The sequence below is a fragment of the Glycine max genome, chromosome 19 (genome assembly GCF_000004515.6).
Source record: "Glycine max cultivar Williams 82 chromosome 19, Glycine_max_v4.0, whole genome shotgun sequence".
Classification (NCBI taxonomy): Eukaryota; Viridiplantae; Streptophyta; class Magnoliopsida; order Fabales; family Fabaceae; genus Glycine; species Glycine max.
Window position 1 is genome coordinate 40287524 of NC_038255.2, and position 25465 is coordinate 40312988.

The 25465-nt window shown below is 30.2% G+C and overlaps 3 protein-coding genes across 4 annotated transcripts; 1 reads left to right on the plus strand and 2 right to left on the minus strand.

Annotated features, from left to right (window-relative positions):
* Positions 1-1489: 1489 nt before the first annotated feature.
* On the minus strand, positions 1490-5836 carry LOC106797392 (alpha carbonic anhydrase 4). The gene is made up of 7 exons (XM_014771674.2): positions 5800-5836; positions 3898-4112; positions 3202-3308; positions 2978-3080; positions 2169-2327; positions 2021-2074; positions 1490-1642 (listed from the first exon to the last, which is right to left on the minus strand). Exons 1-7 carry the CDS (start codon positions 5834-5836, stop codon positions 1553-1555), a joined length of 765 nt encoding a protein of 254 aa, XP_014627160.1. The 3' UTR covers positions 1490-1552.
* Positions 5837-7316: 1480 nt separating this feature from the next.
* On the minus strand, positions 7317-10466 carry LOC100786131 (disease resistance protein RGA2). The gene has a single exon (XM_006604286.3). The coding sequence runs from the start codon at positions 10400-10402 to the stop codon at positions 7781-7783; it is 2622 nt and encodes an 873-aa protein (XP_006604349.1). The 5' UTR covers positions 10403-10466; the 3' UTR covers positions 7317-7780.
* A 3723-nt stretch (positions 10467-14189) lies between these two features.
* Positions 14190-17086, plus strand: LOC100784555 (DET1- and DDB1-associated protein 1). 2 transcript variants are annotated; one of them, XM_006604288.4, is made up of 6 exons: positions 14190-14458; positions 14581-14669; positions 14821-15088; positions 16353-16413; positions 16669-16730; positions 16822-17086. In XM_006604288.4, the coding sequence occupies exons 3-6, from the start codon at positions 15005-15007 to the stop codon at positions 16894-16896; spliced, it is 282 nt and encodes a 93-aa protein (XP_006604351.1). In that variant the 5' UTR covers positions 14190-14458; positions 14581-14669; positions 14821-15004; the 3' UTR covers positions 16897-17086. The 2 variants fall into 2 exon arrangements, with proteins under 2 accessions (XP_006604351.1, XP_003554167.1); XM_003554119.5 differs by lacking the exon at positions 14581-14669 and having other exon boundaries at positions 14193-14458.
* The last annotated feature ends 8379 nt before the right edge of the window (positions 17087-25465 follow it).

The window sequence follows — 25465 nt, forward strand, 5'->3', positions numbered from 1 at the left end:
TAGCATCAATGCTTTGTTAACATTTTAGTTAATTAAATTTCAAATTCCAATTAGCATGATATCCAAACAAAAAATTTTAGACTTAGAAATTTTAAATTTTTTAAAAATTATTTTTTCTGTTTTAAATACTTCATTCAAACATATCATAAGAGAATCATCAACAACAACAAAAAAACACACACTGAGAGAAACAAACAAACAAATTTGTTATTGGATTAGTGTTTTTATAATTGATTCTGATATCAACTTGATTATTCTATAGAATTGATTCCAATTAAATGTAATTTTAGAATAATGTGATTTTTATTTTGATACATATATATTAAAAAAATAATTTTCATATTTAATGATATCTGAAAAGTAACTATCAAAATTAATTTTGAAATAAAATTACCAAAATGGATATTAATTGTTTGTGGATGTCTTTTGCATTATAATTTACCAAAATGGCAGTGTCTAATATCCCAAGTGCCTCGGTGATTACAGGGTTAGCTAGTTAGTTACCAACAATATCAGCTTCCATGATATTGTTGGTAACTAGAAATGAAAATTAATTTATATACGTACGCTTCACATTTTACAAACCTCCGAATATGGTATCACTGACCTTGATTCCACCCTTCTCCTCTTCAACCTGCCCTTTGAGGCCTTCCTACAACACCAACAACAACAATATCAGCTTCCAGGACCTTGTCATCCTTTAGTTTGACTTCTTTTAGCAGAATGATGGATGAAAGTCATGGTTACTTTGATTAGGAACTTTAAAATGCCATCCCATGACAGGGTTCCGAGATCCCATGCAATCATAATACCTCTCAATCGGAATTAGACGTAATGCTTTAATTGGATCGGTAACTCAACCGGCCTTGAGGCACTGATTAACAGTCTATTGGTTGAATCGGAGTTTTAAGTATAAAATAGTTTTTGAAATCATTCAATTACACTCTCTTACGGTAAATTTGTTAAATTTTATAATAATTAAAAATCATATAAATTAATAATAATTTATGATTAAATAATAATATAAAATTATTTTACAGCCATTAAGCTCATGTATAAAAAGTGTGTGAATATTTTTTTATGTTGATTTATACTAAATATTTTTTTATGTTGGTCATGGGTTCGAATCCGGAAACAGCCTCTTTGCATATGCAAGGGTAAGGCTGCGTATAACATCCCTCCCCCATACCTTTGCATAGCGAAGAGCCTCTGGGCAATGGGGTACGAAGTTTTTTATTGTCATTCAATTGGTGCTAGCTTGCAACAAACTTCATTTAAATTTAAACAATAAAACTCCTTTTCATGTTTTTGTCACACCATCTCCCTCCTCAAAAGTACAAATTATCACTCTGTCATATATACCAGCACAAACAAATCAAGCCAACATACTAAAAAACAAGCACACCAAAAACACGACTTAAAACATAATAAAGATCATTATTCCAGGTGCTTGATCGTGCCCTCATGTAGCCTTTATTTGTACATACTTCGTACTCTACTTTATTGCCAAGTGTAGAAGCAGTTACTTCCCTTCACATCTTTATACAAATATTTAAGTAGGCTTTTCATTCTCCATAGGTCCATATAACCAAACTTGTCTTCCACCAAGTTCCTGCGTTGGCCTTGCATTTTCCTCATATCCCTGTGGAACAGTTGCAATTTAGATAATGCTTAAGTAGATGATGTACTTGTATTGTATGATCACTTATATGGGAATTTTAGATTTGATAAATAGTTCTAAAAGAGAAGTATTCATGCTTCTTATAAACATTTTATATATATACATATACATATATATATATACACAATTAACTAATTAAAATTTACTTGTAAATATATGACTTTTAATTAAAGTCATTTTTATAAAAGTCTGTAGTTTTTAATTATATGTCAGTTCATGATTAAATGTAAAATAAATAAAAAAATATCTTTACATTTTCGGTGTATTCCAGTTATATATAAATTCAAAAACATTTGTTTTAGGAAACTTGATAGATCTAGTGGGTGCTAATTTACTTACATGATGAACAGCTCCTTTCAAGGCACTTAATTGCTCGCTTGAGACTGTCCTGACCTGTAATACACATGCAACATAAGTTTAGAAAAGGGTGTCTAGTAAAAATATAGTCTTTGCCAGTTAAGAAAATCATGTGAATAAAGTACAGAACCTTCTTCACAATTGTCCAAACAACACCTTCAGTGCATGCTGGAGTTGTAAGAGAACCAACATATCTGTAGTACGGTCTGCTTTTAAACTTGATCTCTCTTGAGTTGATTAGTCCTACATCTATATCCTTGTCCACACTTGATTTTATGTCATTGAGCAGCTGCCAGAGAGAATAAAGTTTTTGTTATAGAAAAAACAAATTGAAATTAATCACTCAGTCATTTCCAGCACCATATTAATCACTCAGCTACAATACATAAATTCGAAATTAACCACATAATCATTTCCAGCATCAAATTAGATTCTCTTTTATGACTTATGTATAATCATTGCGTTAAATAATGTTAATAGCAAGGTTTTAAATTATGGTCACACCTATAGCTTTGTATTCTTGATATTGTAGGAAAGTATGGATAAATATATCTATGCAGCTGATATGGCTATAATTGTAGATGCAAAGATCACAAAATCCTTGACATTGCAGTCAAAATTGTAGTTGTGGACCATTTTTTAAAATGACAAAATAGTTTAACCACATTTATTTACTTATAAAGCAAAGGACAGGGTTTCAGCATTGAATAGAATTTAGGAGCCCTTATTTTCATTTTTATCTATAGACTGCTTCTTCTAAAATTTGAGATTCACAGAATCACAGAAGGGGCAAAGTTATCTTACAATTTATAGGGAAGAGAAGAGAACTATATGTACTTAAATTTACATATTTGCAAACATTTATCTAAACTAGATATAGAAACATGTAGTAATCTATACACTAATTCTCAGAAGTGTACACAGATGTCAAGAGCAAACCTTTGAAAAAAAGGGATCTGGAGAACCAATTTTATACAATATTCCAATAACAGCAAACTCTCCTTTAGAGGTTGTATGGACTGCATGCAGTTCCAAGTCAAACCTAAATAACAAATAGAAGACATCTATATTTATATGGAGAATCATGCAAAGCCAAGCCTAAAGAGTTTCCTTAGCACTGCATCAAGCAGTTAAAGAAGCTAAATGAAAAATGGAAAACTCACTTTGTTCCATTCAACGTGTGCTCTGAAGGTGTATGCCAATGACATTGAATCAGATTATAGTAAGTTTCATTTATGTTAAGCTGGCCTGCATCTCCTTTCCATTCCAGCTGTCAAAACATTAAGCACAAATATTAGGTTCATTATGCAAATTTGTCCCAGCTCTCAGGAAGTACTGATCCATTGATAAGTACTGCTATATATGCGACTAGAAAATTTTTATCCTTCATGTTAATAAGTAAGATTTCCAATGTATTAATGTGAAATATGATGCAACAACTAAGTGTATGTTCAGATAAAAGTTTGCAAAAACAACTAAAGTCTTGTTTCTACAAAATTGAGTTTTCAAGCCAAACTTTAATGTGTAAACGTATATATATATATCCAGAAATGTCAAGAATCTGAGTTATTCTCCAAATTTAGTTAGGATCACGCCAAACAGAAAACTGAACATAATCCAAAGGTACCCGAAAAATAAGAAGTTCATGAACCAATAGGATGGAGTGCGAGTTTGGATACACGTTAGATATCCAACACCACATGTTTGGCCCTACAGTGAGGAGTTGATTCTGATTCTTAGTCTAAAATTAATTTTGAATACATTGAATATGTTTTTTTAAGAATAAAAAAATTTAAATATAAATCACTTCATTTGGTAATTAATTTTACATACTTTCACTCGAACGCATAGTGACTTACCACGATGTCATGACCCCTATTCTTTAGGACAGCAGGAGCTGATTTGTAAGCTTTCTTAAGTTTACCCAATTGAGGAAGCTCTTGAACCCTTTGGTCAAGCAGATCAATGGGAGATTGTAGTTTTCCATCCCCACATGTTTTCCATTTTTGGTTGATACGCCACCAATTCTCTGGCCCTGTGCTACTTCCTATAGCGTAGGTATATTCTTCATCTTCTGTTCACACAAGGGAGAAGCCAAGGTCAATAAGCTCAATAAAGAGTAATGAGGCATTAATGATTCCAATTGTTATTCTTTTTTTGGCTGAATTTTCAATTGTTATTCTACAACCGTGATTTTTTGAATTGGACCACAAGATATTACAATTAGAAGAACCTTAAAATTGCATCAACAACAGGTAAAGCTGTGAATAACTGCATTGTACATGCATTGTCCAAATTGAGAGATTAACCAGTGAAGGTTATAAATACTGTGAGAAAAATTAAAAGATGTCAAATTCGGAAAGATCGACAAAGGACCCTTTAATTTTTTTTCCCCCAAAGGCATAAGAAATTGGCCTCGTAACAGGAGGAAAGGTTGGTAACAAAAGATAAAAGATAAAAAAAAATTGGGAAAACATAAGGAAAAAAAAGTATATAGCTTCACAAATGTGGAGAGACTATTAATTTATGATGTGGGCTCGGAGAAAAGGTGAATGAGATATAGTCATTTCGTGACTCCCAAATAAGGTTGTAAAAAAATTAAGGTTCAGTAACATAAAAGAAACGAAACGTACGTAAAGCGTTTTCTTTTGATGTTTTTTCCATAATTCTAATTTACATTAATTTAATAAGGAAAGGGTTAAAAATGAAAAGTAAACCATATGAATCAAAAAATCAACTAAAGGAGAAACAATTGGTTGTTTTATGAATGCATCTAGCTCCTGTATGCAAAAACAAGTTAAAGTTCATGCTGGTTGATCATTAAAAAATTAGACATTCAGTATTGATATATCTTTCTTATGAAAATATTCATTACTAATATTTAACATCGAAGAAACAATTGTCAAATCAATTAGATCTTCAATCACAAGATAAAACAATTTTAATTAATTATAGATGGTGAATCATCCAACAAATTTTTCATATAAGGGGTTGTGTAATGCACTCGTTTGGAAAAGAAGGAAAATCAAACTTCATACTAGAGAAATTAAAATTATTGGAAAGAAAATGATCAAAGATTTTTGCATAAAACTGCTTTTAGAATGGGAATAAACACAAAATAAAAACGGGCTAAACATGATGTTAGGGAGGAACATCAAGATATTACTAATATCCTTGGTTTCCTCAATTTGCCAAAAATGATGAATCACAACAATGACACCTTTTTTTCATTTTCTCTAACATGAAAAATAAAAAAATAAAAATGAAGGTATATATATATATATATATATATATATATATATATATATATATATATATATATATATATATATATATATATATGTAGTGACTCTTGTTTGCTTTTGTGCTTTTGAAGATTTATAATAATATGCTCACAGCCTCTAATCTCATTTCAAGGGTTGTCATCCAATGTGCCTATTTTCACGTTATCAAGGTTATTCATTTTAGTTACTTATTACGTATGTTTGGTATGTTGGTTTATGGTATGGTTATGGTAGAAATACTGATTTATTTACCCGCTAAGGAAAAAACTGCCAATTAATTATATTTAAGCTAAAATGGGATTTAGGTCCATTTATTTTTTTAATATATAATTTTGATTTCTTTATTTTAAAATTAAGATATGTAGTTATTGTATTTAAAAAATTAATAATTTTAATCTCTCTATTCAACATACAATTCAAATTAAGATGTTGACCGTTAATTCTAACTTTAACTCATGTTATTGAAAAGAAAATTACTTTTCAACCCGTTCATCTTCTTTGCACCATTCTTCATCATCCAATTTTTTCAGCAATGTTCCCACCTCTGTTTCTTGTACCTCTCCTCTATTATCATCCTCCTTTTCCCTTCAATTTATATCTAAATCCCCAATTTTTTTGGTTGGAATTGTCATCCTCCCCAACCCAAATAGTGTAAATAGTCTGCAAAAAAAAAAATCCTATTTGAAGATATATGCTACGGAACTGTATTTAAAATGTGATAAGAAGAAGCATTGGGGAGGTGATGGTGTAGTTTTGAAACCTTTCGCTTAAATTCTTTTGTTTCTCCTTTTTTTTAATCGAAAATATAAATCCCTAATTTTCTTTTGAGGTTTGACCTATCTAAAAAAAAATTCCTAATTTCTTGCCAAGAACTTTTGATGTTGGTTGCAAGGTTGAAATCGAGGTTCTAAAATTTGATAATTGTTAAAATTTAGGTTTAGGAATGTTTTTCAAGTTCTCCTAGTGATTTTATGGAGGAAGGTAGCTCGGTGTGGAACATCTTTGTAAGAGAGATGTTGACAATCGAGAGACGCCAATGACTTTGTCGAAAACAAGTTTCGTGGTGGTTACAATTAAATTATATTTTAGTGTTATATTTAACATTATGCATGTGCCTAAACTAAATTAAATATTATGATGTGTCTAAACTGTAATTTGTAATTATTAATATGTAAATTTATTTTGAAATATTATTGAACAATAATGTAAAAAAACTATTTTAACTAATTAAACTTTTAGAAAAGACTTCCCTGTAAATAACATAAAAGGTATTACCCCAATTTAATTTAGGAATTCCAGTAACTGTAAAAATTATGTGTTTTTTTAGCTTAATTTGATCTACACCGTGATGTAGAAAGGACTAGAATTATCTAGATGAGACAAAATTTATATCTTAGATATTTTTAATATTGTTTTCTAATAAAAACTGAAATTTCAATAGGCTGTCAAGTATATTGATGAAAATAGGCTGGGCTTATGAAATTAGAATTGGTTGTCAAGTACATTTAAAGATCATATTACTAAACACAATGAAAATTAGAAGGATAAAAAAATTAAATCCTTAAAATATAATAATCAAAATTAAAATAAATTATAAACTAAATATATTCAAATAATTAATTATTAACAATTTATTATACCATTTAAGATAAAATTACTATTATTTTTCAGAATTTATTATACCATTTAAGAAGGGCTCGGGAGAAAGGAGAGAAGGGAAAAAATACTATTATTTTTCACAATTTAATGATATTTGAAAAGTAATTATCAAAATTAATTTTGAAGGTAAAATTACCAAAATGGATATTAATTGTTTGTGGCTATCTTTTGCATTATAATTAACCAAAATGACAGTGTGTAATATCCCAATTGCCTCGGTGATTACAGGGTTAGCTACTAGTTACCAAATTATTTTGTTTTTATTTTAGTAACCACTGTTTTTGCTGTACGGGCAAAGAACCAACATTATAAACCAAGAAATAACACTTTAGTCCTAACCAAGCAATATAAAAACACTGCTATTATGAACCAACAGCACCAAATAAAATGTTAACAGAATAACATTATAAAATGCTACAACAACACCAAATATAGCCGCAACAAAATAACAGTATAAAAATAACAATCACATTAAACTTTATAAGGAAGGAACAATCAATCCTCACCTCTTGAATTGATTTTTGGGTTGAGTTAGACCTCTCATATTATTTCCTCTGAGAAAAACAAAGTGAAGGACAAAAACGAAAAATCCGAACATTGAAATCTGAGAATTGATACTCCCATGACTCAGAAGCAGTTCCAATAACTTCACCCAAAATCGATTTTCAATACGTGAATCACGTCCAACACAATAAATCAAACATCATGGTCTCCTCTTTTTTCACGTTTGACCATTCCTGATCCACATCCAGGGGTTGCCAAAGGAGCTTCAACGCTTATATGTGTCAACAAATCATTCTTATTCGTCTTCTTCTTCCTTCAGCTTTTCTGGTTCTTTAATGAAGACGTCTTTGATATGTGATATTTTGGACCAAAACTCACCGACATGGGGCTGGCATTTTTTGCATAATTCAGGGCAACCACTGATATGCAAATGTTCAAGTGCGGTCAGGTGATGGATGTTATCCGGGAGAGATATAAGCTTTGGACAACCATATATAAGAAGTACTTTCAGATTAGTCATAGTTGACAGCCACTCCGGAAGCATTTCAAGATTGTCGCAGTCTGAAATAATCAAGGTCCGTAAGGAGTTGGCAGTTTCTTGAAGCCATTGAGGTAAGGCCACCAGCTGTGGTAAGCCCCAGAATGCAACATATTTTAACCTTAACTTGGGGTTTTGTTCTTCATGGTGTTCCTTCCACAGATCTAAGTCCAGATTAACACAATCTTTAACAGTCAGAGTTTCTAATTCAGGAAAATTTATAACATCCAGTGGCAAAGACTTCAGACTATGACAGGCAGCAACATTCAATGCTTTAAGAGCAGGGAACTTCACCCCTCCAAAGATAGACTCCATATTATGGCATGATTCAATAGACAGAAGTTCAAGGGAGATCAAATTGGTAATCTCAGTGTAAGGCAAAACAGGTTGCTTTGTAGTTATCCCCAAATGCCGAAGACAAATCAATTTTCTGAATCCTTTGGGCAATGCTTCCAGCTCCTTGCATCTCAGAACACTCAAGAATTGCAAATTTTGGAGCTTGCAAATAGAATTGGGGAGTCTCTTGATGTTGGGATTATTCTGAATGCTGAAAGATCTCAAGTGTTTCAACTTACCAATAGAACGTGGCAAAGTCTTGCATGTCGAATCTCTTAAATCCAAAACTCGCAATAATTTGAACTTTGACACACAGGTATTTAGCAAAGCTTCAACGTTGGCTCCTTCTGCACCATTTGGAATCATTATAGATCTCACGGCTACCGATTTTGAGGTGAATGAATTTCCAAGAGAACTGAATTCCGCAAAAGACAGATGCCGAATATTCTCAGGAATATTTTGAACGTGGGAATTTACAAGTAGACACTCATCTTTTGCAACAAACAGAGCAAGATCATGCACCAAATCATGAATTTTAAATTGATAAATAGTGCCACCATCAATAAAATCTTGAAGGAAAGATCTTGACAGTAATTCATCCAGATACTGTTTGACAACATCTTCCGGTGTCTCATTCTTTCTTGGTGGTGCAAGGACACCAAGTGCCTCCCAAAGCCTAGCTACCTCAACACTATGAAATTCATAATCCTTTGGGTAAAGTGAAAACAATGCAAAACATTGCCTCAAATAGGAGGGCAAGAAATCATAACTTAATTTAAGTGCAGGTAAAATGTCATCTTTATTTTGTGGCAAATTCCAAATTTCATTGTCTCTCACATATTCCCACTCATTTGCCTCAAACTTTGAAAATAGTAAACTCCCCAATGTTCTCACAGCCAATGGAACCCCTTTGCATTTTTTCACAATTTCTTTTCCGATATTTACCAAATGGGGATGTTTCTCCTCTTCGCCTTCGTTTTTAAATGCCCATTTGACAAAAAGAGACAATGAATTCTCAGGAGAAAGGTTTTGTAACTTGTAAGAGGCAACAGTCCCCATCATGGAAGCAATGGAATCAATACGTGTAGTAACTAGAATTTTACTTCCTGCAGCAACCCCTTCTTTTAATAAATTCCTCAACTCAACCCATTTAACACGATCATCATTCCATACGTCATCCAAGACAAGTAAGAATTTTTTACCGGCAAGTTTGCTGGTCAATTGATTTTGTAATTGCTCCAGATCGACCATGTCTAAATTCTGTTGGCGAAGAGGAGCATCGTTAACATTCACAGAATTGATGATTTTGATAACGAGTTGGTTGATGTCAAAGTCATCAGAAACACACACCCACATCTTCAATTTGAAACACTCATCTATCCTCTTATCATTAAACACAAACTTTGCAAGTGTAGTTTTTCCCAAGCCTCCAATCCCCACAATGGGGATAACAGAGAGACTTTTATCATCATCGTTGGGATTCTGCTGCATGAAAAGCTCTATGATCTTTTCTTTATCATGTTCCCTTCCTATCACATCTGAGTCACTCACACGGGAGTGTGTCATGCGACTCGTGTCCCTCCTATGAACGACTCGTGTGTCAACATCAATTATTCGGAGACCAAACTTCTGCCCATCAGTTGCAACCTTGTCTAGCCGCTTGCTGACATCTTTGATTTGTTGAGCCATCTTGGAACGAAAAACAAGTGGATTAGAACTTGAGAAGAAGTGGCTTACCTGGTCTTTGATGGTACCATGATCTTTGAGCACTTGCTTTCGCAGTGTTTGGCACTCAAATTCATCCAACACATTTTGGGCATCATAGAAGACACTTTTGAGCTGCCTCAGCCATTCCCGAAGCACATGGTTATGCTCCTGCTTTTGCTCAGCATCTAACAGCACTGCCTTAACTAATGAGAGAGTCTTTTTAAGGTCTCGGAGATGGTCGTACAAACCCACCACCCGAGAAGCTTCTTGGAAAGCATGAGAAGCAAGCTTTGTTATGAGAGACTCAGCGATGCTGAAGATAAATGATTCAGCCATGGTTTGTGTTATCAGGAATTCCAACACCAGAGATCGGAAGTAAGTAAAAATACAAGTCTTCACTCGTCAACTCTAGTCTTTGTGGCCAATGGTTAAGGTGGTCCCCAGGAGCAATAATATCATTTACAGCTCATGTAATTGACAAACAAAACACGTGGGTGGGGGTACTTGACAATCAAAAATAAATATATAAATAATATATATTTGCATACAAAAATAAAAGGGTGAATTTTGAATTAAACATGATTCTTAATTTGAAAATTTTCTATTAATTTCATTTCACGACATATATATTTGATTCATTTGTATTTCTAATACGCAATATCCTATAAACAATCATTCTTAAACTCTTTTTTAGTTTACAAAAATTCTTAAACTCTTAATGTCTAGAACAAATTTATCATATGAACTTATCAATTTAATCAAGAGAAAAATATGTTTTAGATTTTCATAAATTAGTTTTATTTTAGATCTTCAATAAAAGAATTAGATTAAATCTATGATAAAGTAAAAAATTTATCGTTAAATTTTTAATATTTTGTTTTAGTTGCTGATAAATTTCATAAATTTTAATTTGAGTTTTTAGTAAATTTTGTTCATTTAAAATCAAATATAAGAAAAAAAATAAAAAAAAATATTTTATTGGGAATTTAGAATAAAATTTTTTCATTAAGTACTCAAAATAAAATTTGTTAACTTATTTATGGTATAGATAAATCATATTTTAGCTTATGGTAATTAGCTTTCAAAACTTACTATTTACAGTTTGCGTGAAAGTTCCGCCTTGAAAGCATCACCTACGTTATGATAGGTTGAAAAACTGCCATTATCCATGAGGCCATATGGCCGCAATACATATGAGAAGTATCCGGCAAAAAACTCCCATCAACATAGTTACAGACTCGTGAAATTGGCCATGAAGTTTCCACTACCACTCAAATGTGCTGCAAATTTGATATATACTATACATTGCTGCAATTAAACGAATTAATTTTATACTCATTTTAAGACAACAGTACTTTTATTACTTCATGTTTTATCATTTTTTCATTTCTGTTTAACAACTAACATGTCACCCTTGTTGCTTCAATTTTCTTACTGTTTTTGGGCCTAAATTAGTTAGTGTTTTTAATTGAACTCAGTCAATTATCCATTAGTACGTACGCAAATTTCTAAATAGACCAACAAAATTCCACAAAATACCTCACATATATTCTAAACATATTTTCATGTCCAAAATATTATTTTATAAATCTCTGGATTATTCACTGATGGTTTCATAATTCTCTTTTCTTAATTTAATTTATTATATTTTTTAATTAAATTTCTATCTAGATGTTAACAGAAATCATTTTTACACTTTAGATAGAATTTAGAATTCTCTCTCTATAGGCAGAATTTAGAATTTCAAAATTTTAGTTAATTAAATTTCAAATTCCAATTAGCATGATATATCTAAATATAAAAATTTAGACTTAAAAATTTTAAATCCTTTAAAAATTATTTTTACTATTTTGAATACTTCATCCAAACATACCATAAGAGAATCATCAAGAACAACAAGAAAACACACACAGAGAGAAACAAACAAACAAGTTTGTTATTGGATCAATATTTTTATAATTGATTCTGAGATCAACTTGATTATTCTATAGAATTAATTCCAATTAAATGTAATTTTAGAATAATGTGATTTTGATTTTGATACATATATATTAAAAAAAAAATTTCACATTTAATGATATTTGAAAAGTAACTATCAAAATTAATTTTGAAATAAAATTACCAAAATGGATATTAATTGTTTGTGGATGTCTTTTGCATTATAATTTACCAAGATGGCAGTGTCTAATATCCCAAGTGCCTCGGTGATTACAGGGTTAGCTAGTTAGTTACCAAATTATTTTGTCTTTTATTTTATTAACCACTATTTTTGCTGTATGGGGAAAGAACCAACATTATGAACCACGAAATAACACTTTAGTCCTAACCAACCAATATAACAACAATGATATTATGAACGAACAACACCAAATATAATGTTAACAGAATTATCTTATAAAATGCTAAAACAACAAAAAATATATGGCAGTTCTTCATCAGCAAAATAACGGTATAAAAATAACAGGCAGTGGAGATCACAGTAAATATATGCGAGTATAAAGACAACAACAAAATAATAAGCGCAACATAAAATAGGCGGTGAAAAATAAAACACACGCATGCATTAACTTGATGGACAAGGGAACAGAGTGAAGGACAAAAATGCTTATATGTGTCAACAAATCATTCCATTCCTCTTCTTCCTCCAGCTCTTCTGGTTCTTCAATGAAGGCGTGTTTGATAACCGAGAATCATAAGTATTTATTTTAAATATTCCAATTATTTGTCTGTGTTTATGAGTTTCTAAATGGCGTAGAAAAATATTTACTCAAAAAATGCATGCGTTCATGAGTCTCAATTTTTTAGACAAATAAATTCTAAGCATCTCTTATTAGTATACTCTTAGATTAAATAATTTTTATGACAAATAAATTCACGAGTCTCAGTGTTTTAAAATAATATTTAGATAAACTTAAAAATTAGGATAGTCGATCGTGACATTTTTTTTTTCTTTGTGAGTTGGGCTTACTGTGTTAAGATGGGCAAAATCAGTTGGCAAAGTTGGGCCGAAAATATTTTGTTTGATTTTTATTAACTTAATTTAGACATTTTATTGAGTTATTTAAGCAACTTCGTTAAATTGGGGGTGAACATAAGTAACAAGGAAGAAAGTATAAAAATTTCAGGTTCAAACTAATTAAATAAAGCACAGTCAATTCTTGGAAAAGAAAATTTGAATAACTATAGAAAAAGTAACTCAAATAAATCTTGGTGCCCAATAATATAGTTGTAGCTTGAATTGATCAGAGTTTGTTAACGTTTTACAAGTATTCATTTATTAGTTCACAGATTTACCGAACATGATGGTGACCCTTGTGTGAAACCCAATCCATCAAACATATTGCGGAAATATGCCACAGCTTTGCAAGAGCTTTATTTGTTATCAATTGCATGCGGTGTTTGAAGAACATAGATGGCCATCAGTTTTATTTTATTTTTTTCTATTGAAAATTTTTAGCCATAACTTTTAAACTCATTACCTAAATCTAAAAATAAGTCAACAGTGAAAGTATACTATTCAAAGTATATTCCTTAAAGAAAAAAGGAGAGATTCGAACTTTTGGACAAAGGTAGACTCTATTTTGGGTTTAGAGAGATATAATTATATAAAAGAAAAGAAAAAAAGAAAATGACAAATGTGATGAAAAAGAATAGAAAGTTAGAAATAAAATGAAATTCAACACGATGAAAGATAAAGTAAATATATGAGAGTAGTTACGTTATTAAAAAAAATATAAGAGATGTTAAAGTAAAAATAGAATTAAACAACTTCATTTGATTGTTGTAAATATCATTGCGCCAATGAGATGTTATAAGATTATTTATCCTTTTTACTTGAGGTAAGTTAGATAATTTCAATGTTTGATATACATGAATTACTAGGAATGATCCTCTGCAGTGACATTACTACAGCAGAATATCCTGACCTTTCCTTAAATTTTATTAATAATTAACGTAATACTTCTGTTATAAAGTAAAATTAAAAAAGAAAAATCAGTGGTAAGACAATATTTTTGGTGTGGCAATGGTAATACTATGAAACTGCAGTGTCATTTTTTTCCCACTATATTCTGCTCCCATGAATTACTATATAGGCTCCAAAAAACCCACACACAGATAAATTGTTTGGGACAATGTTGGCATTACTGTAGAGGATATTATAGTCCATAGGTTTGGTGGTATAAGTTTGCAATTTGGAGTGAATAATAATCATGAGTTAATTTCATTTTCGACTACAAGATATCTTCTTCCCAACAAAAAAAAGTTGTAAGGGTGGCTGGAATTTTCAGCTTTTCATTTTGCCCCCACCTTTTCCTTTCATTTCACTATCATTACTTGAGTTGAGCACGTTCCCGAGACATCTCAAATTTCCTCTGCTGAGAATTTCACGAGGTAATGTCTCGCACTCACCATTTTTTTGCAGCCAACTTTTTTACTGTGTTTGGATTCTGATTATTTCTCACGCTTCCACATATGCCCCTATTGCTGTTTTCCAATTTGGTTTCTCCTACCAGTATCAGGTGGTTTATTCAACCAACAGTGGATCTTCAATTTGTTGGTTTCAGTGTTCTTGTATGTGTGTTTTCATTTTGATGAGTTCATGGTGAGCCTAATAATCTGTATTCTGTATTAATTTGATAATTAAAGTTCCAATTTTTAGTGAATTTTCATACATTGGAAAGATAGTTTTAGGGAATTTTCTCATTGTTTTTCAAAAGGGTATTATTCACTTGTCCCTTTTCCATGAATTGCAGTTTATGAGCCACAAATGCAAGTGGGAACGAAGAATGGGGTTTGGAGTTAGTTTGGACAAGTGGTGTGGTGTGGTGTCCTATGTAATGAGTGCACATATGTGAAGTGAAAATTCCTCATCCTTTTCCTCTTTTTTCACGCCTTAATTTCTCTCTCTCTGGAATTTGGAGCAACAGCCAGCACTCTATGGATTCTCTGCTTGGTAATTGGCCATCCTTTGATCCTCACAACTTCAGTCAGCTTCGACCTTCCGATCCTTCTAGTTCTTCTGTAAGTTGTTGTTGTATATGAAATTGATAATCCTAGTAATAATTACTCATTCCAAGTATGCAAATGTATGCTTTCTCAATTGTTGAAAGTCTGATTGTGCGATGCTGAGTTTTTGGTTTAATGCTTTCTATTTGCATCGATCCCCCGTTGAAATATCAGTGAAGGAAGGGATATTTGCCTTATTTCCCAACCCCCTTGAGGACAAAATTTGGTTGTTAACAACCTTCTTCTTGTTGACACACTTGCATATTTGAATTCCACCATTCAAATCTGAGAATATTTCTTCATTTTTTAAGATGGTAAGTGGTAGAGTTAGACTAGAGAAGTGTAGAATAGAAAACCTGTATTTGCAATCTTCAGAATTTTAAGTTTGCTTCTTGTTGTCAAAAGGTAGAGTATTTGTTGACATTCTAAATGTTATTGCTACTACTTAGAATGATCATAATTCATAATAGAGTAACAGCATTGTGCTATTTGTTGTGCCCGAGATTGAATTCTTCACCATTGGTGTTATATGTAGCATGTATGTGGGAACATATCCATTTAATCTCAATAACTTTACTGTTATTCTTTTTTTATTTTTCCTCTTTATTTTGTGCGGTTCTGCAAAAGTTTCCGTAAAGGATTTTAAAGTTTGAAACTTTTCCAGCATGGGGTGGTTTTCTTTTTCCTTTCTGTCTCTTTTAATTTGTGACTCTGAAAATTGTACTGCAAAACTTGACTTTGCTGTTCAATATTGTAGCAACAATTAATTCTTCAGTGACATAATTGTTCTACTTTTATTTCTAATCAGTCTCCGTGTTACCTTGACACAAATTTAGTCGTTCTTGTCTTTTCCATAGATTTGCTAATTGCTAATCTACAAACTTACAAGCACATACATATTACCCATGAAATTTAGCGGTTGAAAATTGAAAAAATGAAGGAGATCATTGGATTCATTTGGTACCTTTGCTTACACCGTGCATACAAATTCTTGTTTTATGTTTAACAATATGTGATATGTGATATGCTTCTCTAATCCATTGCATTTGATAAGAAGGAAGCTCAAGCATGAGTCAGCTTTGATCTTGGAGGTTAACACACTGAATGAGTCACATTTATTCCTTACCTTTTTCTAATCAAGTCTGGGATAAACCAACATATTTAAGGCCAACTTCTTTTTATGCAACTTCTATTCTTGTTCTAAAGTGCATCATGGGTCACCTAATGATATATAATTTTATAAGCGTTATGAAGATGAAATTTCTCTAATTTCATACAGAGAATGACGCTACCCACTTACCATCCTACGCACAGCAGGACCCTTCCAGCACCTGATCAAGGTAACACGACGAACTTTCTTATGATTCCTCCAGCAAATTAGCCATGCTTTGTCCCGTATTTACTTGACTGATCATTTTTTGGAAAAATGTATTTTTCCTTTGGATTATTACCTTCATCATGTTTTTGGAGGAAAATCCAAACTACATGCATTAAACCTGTTACTTAAACTGATTTTCTGTCTAGCTCAAGTCTTGTTAGGGTAGACTGACTGGTGTTTTGTAATTGAAAGTTTTGCTTGAAAATTGTTCAAACAGTGATAAGTACAGAAGCCAAAAATATCCTCGTGAGACACATTTATCAACATGCTGAGGAGAAGGTTAGTGACTCTTGATGGTTAAACACACATGTGTTTTGGTGCAGTTAGGTTTGCACATGCTTGATGCCCATAACCTTTTGTATTTTTTCAGTTGAAACCAAAAAGAGCTGCATCTGATAACCTTTTGCCTGATCATGGATGCAAGCAACCTAGGGTTTCTAGTTGACAGTGGCCATCAACCAACTGTTGTATGTGATTGTGAGTAAGTTTCCAAAAATATATCCTTAGAAGAGTTTGGTGCTTGTTTAGAATTTGAACGATTTTGGCCAGTTATATAGACTTGGGAGTGTGTAAACATAAACCTAATAATCAGTCAAAATTTAAACTGAATGAAACAATGACGATTTCATTGTGTATGTTTATGCCATATCATTAACAACTGATCGTGCAAGTATCTTTTGTACTCGCAAAAGCAAGCATGTTCTGTGTCATAATTTTCTCCATCTAACTTTTTGGATGCAAACACAATTATTTGTATGGGACACTTTTATTAGCATTTCTAAGTGGTTATGATGATAGTTTGATGACTTTGCAGTTTGAGCTGGTTTGTTCAAGCTTATTTAAAAAAAAAAATTAGTAAAATTAGATATTTTTGTTTTTTTTTTCTTGTTTAAACTGTTTTTTTTTTGTAATAAAAAGATAACTTTCTATTTTTTAAGTAAATATTTTTTTCTTAAAAATATTTTCTTTAGAAAGTATTGTTCTTTAGTTCAAACAATCCATTTGGAGAAGAGAACTATATACTAATAAGTAATAATTATATTACATAAAAAATGAGTAAATTTCCCATTGAGTGTGAGAGGCAAATGATGTGAAGATTAGTGTTTGGTTCGGGAAGACATCTAGACATCTTGAAATGAATGAAAAGAGTCTATTTTCATTTAGTGATTTATTAGATAATAAAAAACAAACAATCTTGAGAACTATTCAAAACTCAGAAGAATTACTGGAAGGGGCCATTGAATAGCTGAAAAAAAAGGCCCCAAGCCCACTTAAGGAATGTCGAAACAGAAGCAGATCCATCTCGGGTGAATGACTATTATGAGATTTAACAAGAAGAATTGAATCTAATTAATTCAATTTATATGACTTTGTAACAATTAGAAAATTACAAAATCATATTCATTTTGAACAAAGAGTGATTAATCAAGTCTGGAATGGGTTTTACAACAAACCCCCGGTTTTTTGTCTAAACTTCATATGTTTTTTAATTGATGTAATTTTGTTCGATGCATGTTGATTAATCAACCGATATGAATACGCTTTTTTTTATTAAGAATTAAATGTATTCCATAAAGAATTTGTTGAGACATCTAGATATCCATAAAAATGTTTTCCAAAACTAATTTGAGACTTCTAACGATTTTCAAAAAATGCCTTCTGGAAATTAGCTCCTAATAAGGATACTTTTGCTAAAAAATACAAAAAACATTAGAAAAGAAAAGAAAAAAAGATTAAAAAAATGTAAAAAGAAATAACTTTAATGGAAATACGTAGGCTATGTTCTCCCTTCAACACTAGGAGTTGATTGGGCCTTTCCCATTTGCTGTTGGCCTCTACACCTGAGAAAAATCATTTTATCCCTCTCAGTTCTCCCTCCATCTTCCCTGTGCTGTGATCCCTCCTTCTCAGTGCCACCCCAACCCTTCTTGGTGGTGCTTGATGATAGTTAGTTATGGTTGAGGATGTGATGTGTGGAGAGGAAGAAGAAGAGGCAAACATACTATGGTCTTAAAAAAAAAAACAATGAAAACACAATTCCGTTGCTATTGACCTTCCAAGTATTTTTAAAGTTTCTTCTTCAAAAATATCATTTTCATGGAAATACGTCACCATTATATATTTGTGCAACCAAATTATATTTTCATTGTTTATATAGGGTTGCGAAAATAAATAAATAACAGAAAACACAATTTTGGTATACATTTATTTAATAATCATCAAATTAATCACTTCTAATTTTGATGAACAGTGAAGTAAAAAAATTATTAATATATTGAATGTATACTTGGTTAAAATATTTATCATGTGAAATTTCATATAATAATTTTAAAAAAAAAAAAACACAATTCAGACCTTGATTTTTCAATTATTTTTTCTAATTATATACTTCGTAAAACATACAATGGTCAATTATATTAAAAATAGATAGAATCATGGTGGAAAAATGATTCATTTGCTTTTTAAATTATTTGGTGGAGGAGATTTTGGTAAAAATAAATAAATAAATCAAGCTCTTATTTTTGTCTTCAACACTAAGTATTTATCACTGCCTTAACACGTTGGTTGCACCGTTTTGTTCTTAGAAATTAAATGTTCTTATGTTATTTGATTTTAACACTAAGTCCTGCATTTCATTTCTTCTCACTGATGTCAGATAATAACAGTCTTGAAGCTTTTATATTTTATCATGTGATGCGGGAATAATAGGCTGAGTTCTGAGTCTCTTATTTTTTTTCCATATTTACCGTTTTGGAAATGGTCCTCGCATGAGGAGCCAGTCTTGTATTTTGACCAACTAGTATAACATGAGCCTTCTCTCAGTTAATGAATGATGACAAAACGTATTCGTTGGTTCTAAAATCAGTATACTTCTGGCTCCGTGTTTAAAACAAAACTAGATAAGTAACATGTATTTTGCACAGCAAAGAGAGAGTGAAAATAAAAATAAAAAGGTGAAAAAGGAGAAAATATAATGAACCTGTAGTGCACCATACAATGACAAGTGACATTAGTTTGGACGGATTTAATATAGATATAGATTAGAACAATGGTGAGAAATAGTTTTTCTTTCCTTTCAAAAACTATGTTCTAATTATTTTACAAAACAAAGTATTCTCTTAACAAGATATAATAACAAATTATTACCATGGTACTTGGGGAAATGGGTTTTTAAATTTTTAATTGGCTACATGAGCTATTACCATGGTGCTATAACTTTAAGATCCTCATTTGATTGGGTAAAAACTAGTTTGGTGGAAAAAAGTTAAATTGGAACATTGTTTAACGTACTTATTATTTATATCATTGGGTTGATTGCTTGGTTTGATAGAAATGTGATATGTGACGACTGCACACATGAATGTTTTGTGCTTGAATCTTTGTGTTTCGTACAATTGGAAATCTTTGTGTTTCGTACAATTGGAATTTCAGGTATAATCATGTATGTGAGTCTATTATACTGAAAATTAATTGTTATGTAATATTTCTTAATTCATTAGATTAGATATTAATTTCGTTTGTGTGGTACATAAATGACGCTAACCCAAAAGAATTATAGGATTAAAGAGAAAATCAAATAAGGATCTTTTATGTACAATCCTACATAATTTCTAATGTTATTAGTTCTGCTAAGTAGATCAAATGATACAATACAAGCAAAAATTCATATATTTATCGAGATATAAAACAATATATAAGTTATCATGTTTGCATATCTATCATTTGAGTCTCCAATAATTATTTCAAAAATTACATATCGAATTTGACTTATGGAGGAATACGTAATTGTACATGTGTATGATATAATATACTTGTATAATATAACTATACAACAACTAGACTTAACTTGTAAAAAGGTAGCAGACGGCGGAGCGGCTGGACGTTGACTGGAGTGTGCATTTTGGACTCTGGATTGTTTAAGCACCCTTTTGGACCTGCCTTGGAATATTAGAAAACCTTAAATAAAACTTAATAGGAGTTGTAAAAATAAATCAGCAAAAAGACCGTTGTTATGTTCACTCCTCTTCTTTGTTTATTAACTTTCCTTATTAATTTATTCTTCAAAAAATACACTCTTTTATTTACTTAAAAAAGGAGTGGATAAACAAAGAAGAAAAGTAGATATAACAAATACCCAAATAAATTACTAATAAAATAAAATGTTGTATTGTCACTAAGTGTAATAGAAACCATCAAAGAACTACTTGAACAAATTTTTGTCTCACAAAAAACTACGTACAGTTTCTTAAAAAGAGAGAGAAACACAAATTATATTATGATAAAATAAAAATGTTCCATTGTTGTTTCAACTTTCAATGACAAATGGTCTTGAAGTCAAAACATTGGGAGAAAGAGTAGGAGAAAGGACGCCGTCATCATCGCCTCTCTCGTCTTCAACATTTTGCCGCTTTGTGAGCGGTGGCATGCATGCTACTCCATATAATATATATACTCCATCAATCCATGCTTATCCTTTTCATTTTAGGTAACAACTGTTGTATTTATTGTGGGTAACACACAATTTTTTAACATAGACCCACTAATAAGTGCTGTATATTGTGGGTAACACACTATATAATTTTTTTAAAACATAGACCCACTAATAAGTGTTGTATTTGTTGTGGATAACACCTTTTTATTTGAAAAAAAAGTCACATTTCTTTATATAAATAAGTGTAAATAAAAGGGTAAACATGTCATTTTAGTTTTCGAAAAGAAAAATAATCCAAAATCCCTTTCTCTTTGTCTTTCCCGCCAACAATTATTCCTGGCAATGCAACCTAAAATTCATTTTTCTCTCACACGAAGCATTACACTTGCTCTCATCATACCACCCAACAATTTGTTCGTGACTTTCTTTATGCAGAAATTGTGTATATGCTTGCAGATCTTATTCGTTAAGATGTTAGCACGCAAACCACCCAACAAATAACAACCTTTGGATCTTTTCCATTGGTTTAATCGGAAAAGGCATCGATCACAATAACGATGATGGCCCAGAAGAATGATATAATGGAATCAAGCTCTCACTTTGGCATCTTTGCCAGTACCAAATCTTCAAATTAACTTTTAAGGAGTTATAACTCAGTAGTTCATTGCTGCAGAAGTACACACACATATTTTTAAGTAAAAAATAATATTTTAGAACAGAGAAAATGTTTTTCAGAAAAAAGAAACTAAAACACTTTCAGAATAACTTCGGTGCTAGTCCAGGACATTTCAATTTTAAACAATGGCGATGGATTGCTTTTATTATCCCTAACTAGATTTAGACTTTAGGACTATTTTTATTTAGATTTTTATTGTATGTAATGTGCTATATTTTATCTTCATTCTTGCTGAAAATATATATATAATTTTACCATAATAACTTAGATATTAATGTCACATAACATAACATAATAGCTTAGATATTAATGTGACATAATGCAACATGTGCATCTCTTTGAATTAAATAAAATTTTTCTACTTGTTTTAATAAATAAAAAAAAATTATAAGTGCTATATTTTATATATAATTTGTATTTTAATATGTTTATATATGCATATCAATGTATAAAATAAAATTAAAAATTTGTTTAGATAGAAGAAAATAATGAACAATTTATTTAAGTAAGAAGATAATAAATAAAAAATAAATAATTGTTTGCTTAAAAGTCAATTTTTAGACACTAATTTTGCATGAAAAAAATAATAGTGATTATGTTTATTTTTATTTATGTAGTAATTATGTTGATATTTGATATTTTCTATAATTATATATATATATATATATATATATATATATATATATATATATATATATATATATATTATGTAAAATAAAAATTAACTTTAATTGAACAAAAAATAGTAAAAAATTTATTCTTGTAAATTCAATGTAATTTTTTATTTGTTTTTGTAAAAAATATTTATCCTTGTTTGTTATATTTTATATAATTTATATGGTAAGTTAATTTTAAATTTATCTTCGTATTAATTGTATAAAATAACTTTTAATTTTGACTGAACAAAAATATTTAGTAAAAAATTTTATCACTATAAATTTAGAGTAAATTTTACAACTTATTTGAATAAAAATATTTATTTCCGTATGTTATATTTTATATGGTAATTTAAGTCTAAAGAAACACTGTATAATTAACACTGTATTAGTATTAGTAGGCAAGCAAGAGATTCATTTTATATCAGTAGCCAAACACATCTAATAGGACAAAAATACACCCCTTCAAATTCAATAACAAAGCTTTAAAAGATATATAATTATATTATAAATAAAATGCATCAATACATTTATAACAAAATTGATATCAAGATTTATAAAAAATATTTGAGTAAAAAAAAAGGTTTACCCTTATGTGACTCAATTTTTTTAGCAAAAGATGTAAACCAATTAGTGAATTGGCAATCCCTCTATGTTAGAAACAAAGATGAAATAAAAAGACATTAAAAATTATAAATTAACATACAATCGTATTTCAAGGATATAATGTTTCATCAATTTAGAAACTCCAACCTGTTCTCCTTTATCTAGTTTTAATCAAGAGAAACACCATTTAGATTGTCTTTCCATATCAACGTGTAATAAGATTATAATAGAGAAGAGACCTTTGCTTGAGACAAAAAAAAAATCCTAATATTAGAAAATTTAATATCACCTTTATCGATTTTTAATCAAGAGAAGCACCAAATGAATTGTTTTTCGATATCTAACATTGTATCAATAGGCAGTATATAAAGGAAACGTATTTTGTATCAGTAACCAAACACATTGAATAGAGCAAAAATACCTCATTTCAAATTCAATATCATATATCATTATCCCTCTTTAATTTTTAGATAAAACATCATCCCGTGAAAAGAGTGAATTGTTGAACCAATGCAAAGTAATGAATGCTGAAAAACAAAAGGATGAAAAATTAATTATATGAACAAATAATTTTAAGAGACATTAAAAAAAATGAGGGAAATATAGAAGAAAGGATAATAAGCATTATAATCGATTCATTTTTTCAAATCACAGTCTAAAGAGACCGTGGTCATCGACGTGCATGTTCTAGCTTGCAGCAGCAACTTCCAATGATGTCGTACGTACACTGATAGCGAGAAAAGGCTCATAAGATTTTACAACATGACTCAAGCTTAATGCAGACCACGACTTTCCACTCAAAACTATTGAAAAAAAAGAACAAATAGGAACAGATTGCCAACATAAAAACACATAAGAAGTGTTCAAAATTTTGAAGTTTAAGGTTTTGGAGAGTCCATGGAAAAAACACCCCTAAACTCATACAAAATTGAAAACTTTTCAAACTTTTTTTTAGTCCTCTGATGCTTTTGGTCTTGATGTATGCTGTAGATTTGTGATGAAACCTCTTACAAAGAAAAAAAAACAAAATCAAAGAAGGAAGAAGAGAAATTGATGAAGAGAACCTAGGTTTTTGTTTTTTCCAAACCCACCGAGAAAGAGGAACTTCCAGATAATGCTTTTGTTTATGCGTCAGAAACATTATTATCACAGTTGTAGTGTCTATTCATTTCTCAAATATTTTGATAAACGTTTGAAACTTGAAAATAATAATAAGAGAAATTATATTCCACAAATTGTTGCACAAAAAACCACCAATGCATTAATTATTAAAATAAAACATTTTTTTCATTGAATTACTAATTAACAAGCATTTATCCAAAAAATTGTATTTTCAAAAATATTTCCACCTACTTCCTTATTTATATATATATATATAAAGATTAAAGAAAGAAAATAAAGCTTGAGCAAAGAGAATATAGTATATTAGTATTAGTACATCATCCGTATAGTGCATGGTTAAGGAGTGTGATTCAATTGAATGAACTAAACCGGTGAATTATTGTAAATATCCTGACACTATCTTTAATTTTCATGAATAAAAAAAAATATTAATGTGAAAATATTTAATAAAATTGAAAATAAAAGTACTTATAACGAAAAAATAATTCATCTATAAATAAAATATAAAATGTTAAGAAAAAGCAAGTATAAGGAAAATTATAGTTAAAACATAATTAATTGTTTATGTAGATATTCAACTAATCATTGGTTAAAACGACTAATTACTAACGCGATTATCCTTTTAAGACGAATGATTTGAGGAAGAGATTATTTTTCTCACTTGAGTTTCTAGTTCACTCCGCCAAATTTGTTTCTAGTTGGCATAAAAATGAAGTTGGCTACGTTATACTTCTTTTATGAGATTAATATTGCAGTAAAGAAAGCTTTGTAAATGGTTGAAAGCGGTAAATAAATCTAAAAAGGAAAGATAAAAATGTTGGAAATAATAAGTTTGATTGGTGTGGTGATCAAGGAGCTAAATTACATTGTAAAAACTTTTATTTATATAAAATAAAACTACCCACTCCCCCACGTTATTAGGAAATTACGAAGGATCTTAGTTCACGTCGGCTCCGAATATCTTGAATTACTTTTCTCACTTCAATTTTTAACTTATCACATGTTAAGAATATATATTTTTTCGTTCTTGAAAATGAAAGAAAAAATTTATTTATAATAAATCACGCATCTAAATTAACAAATAATAAGAATTTAAAATGCTTAACTTTCCTGCTCAACTAATTGAGTTGAGTTAGATTCCACGTATTAAGAATATTTGTCGCCTAAGTACAAGATTAATCTTTCTGATCAAAATATAATACATATTAAAATAAATTTTATTTTTTAACCCCTCTCTTTATATAATTAATATAAAATACTTATTCAATAAGATCATTTTTGTTGTAATTCTTTAATGATTTTTTTTTACCTTCGTTTTTTTTTACTAGAGCATGTTTAGATATATATTTTTAAACATCTTATCTCTTTTAATATTATTTTATATACTTTAATTATAATACAATTTACATATTTTAATATAATTTATTTATATAAATTTTAGTTATATAAAATAAAGATTCATTTTGTTTCGATGCGTTGACTAGAATATTAGTTAAGTTTATTCATAATGTATTTCTTTTTT

Excerpts from the sequence above, each read along its gene's own strand:
- LOC106797392 (XM_014771674.2), bottom strand. The coding sequence starts at position 5,836 with ATGAAGAATGGTGCAAAGAAGATGAACGGGTTGAAAA. Across the intron at positions 3,081-3,201 it reads CACACGTTGAATGGAACAAA|GTTTGACTTGGAACTGCATG; the intron begins GTGAGTTTTCCA and ends TTTGTTATTTAG. Across the intron at positions 1,643-2,020 it reads TGAAAGGAGCTGTTCATCAT|GGATATGAGGAAAATGCAAG; the intron begins GTAAGTAAATTA and ends ACTGTTCCACAG.
- LOC100786131 (XM_006604286.3), bottom strand. The coding sequence starts at position 10,402 with ATGGCTGAATCATTTATCTTCAGCATCGCTGAGTCTCTCATAACAAAG.
- LOC100784555 (XM_006604288.4), top strand. The coding sequence starts at position 15,005 with ATGGATTCTCTGCTTGGTAATTGGCCATCCTTTGATCCTCACAACTTC. Across the intron at positions 16,414-16,668 it reads CCTTCCAGCACCTGATCAAG|TGATAAGTACAGAAGCCAAA; the intron begins GTAACACGACGA and ends TTGTTCAAACAG. Across the intron at positions 16,731-16,821 it reads ATCAACATGCTGAGGAGAAG|TTGAAACCAAAAAGAGCTGC; the intron begins GTTAGTGACTCT and ends GTATTTTTTCAG.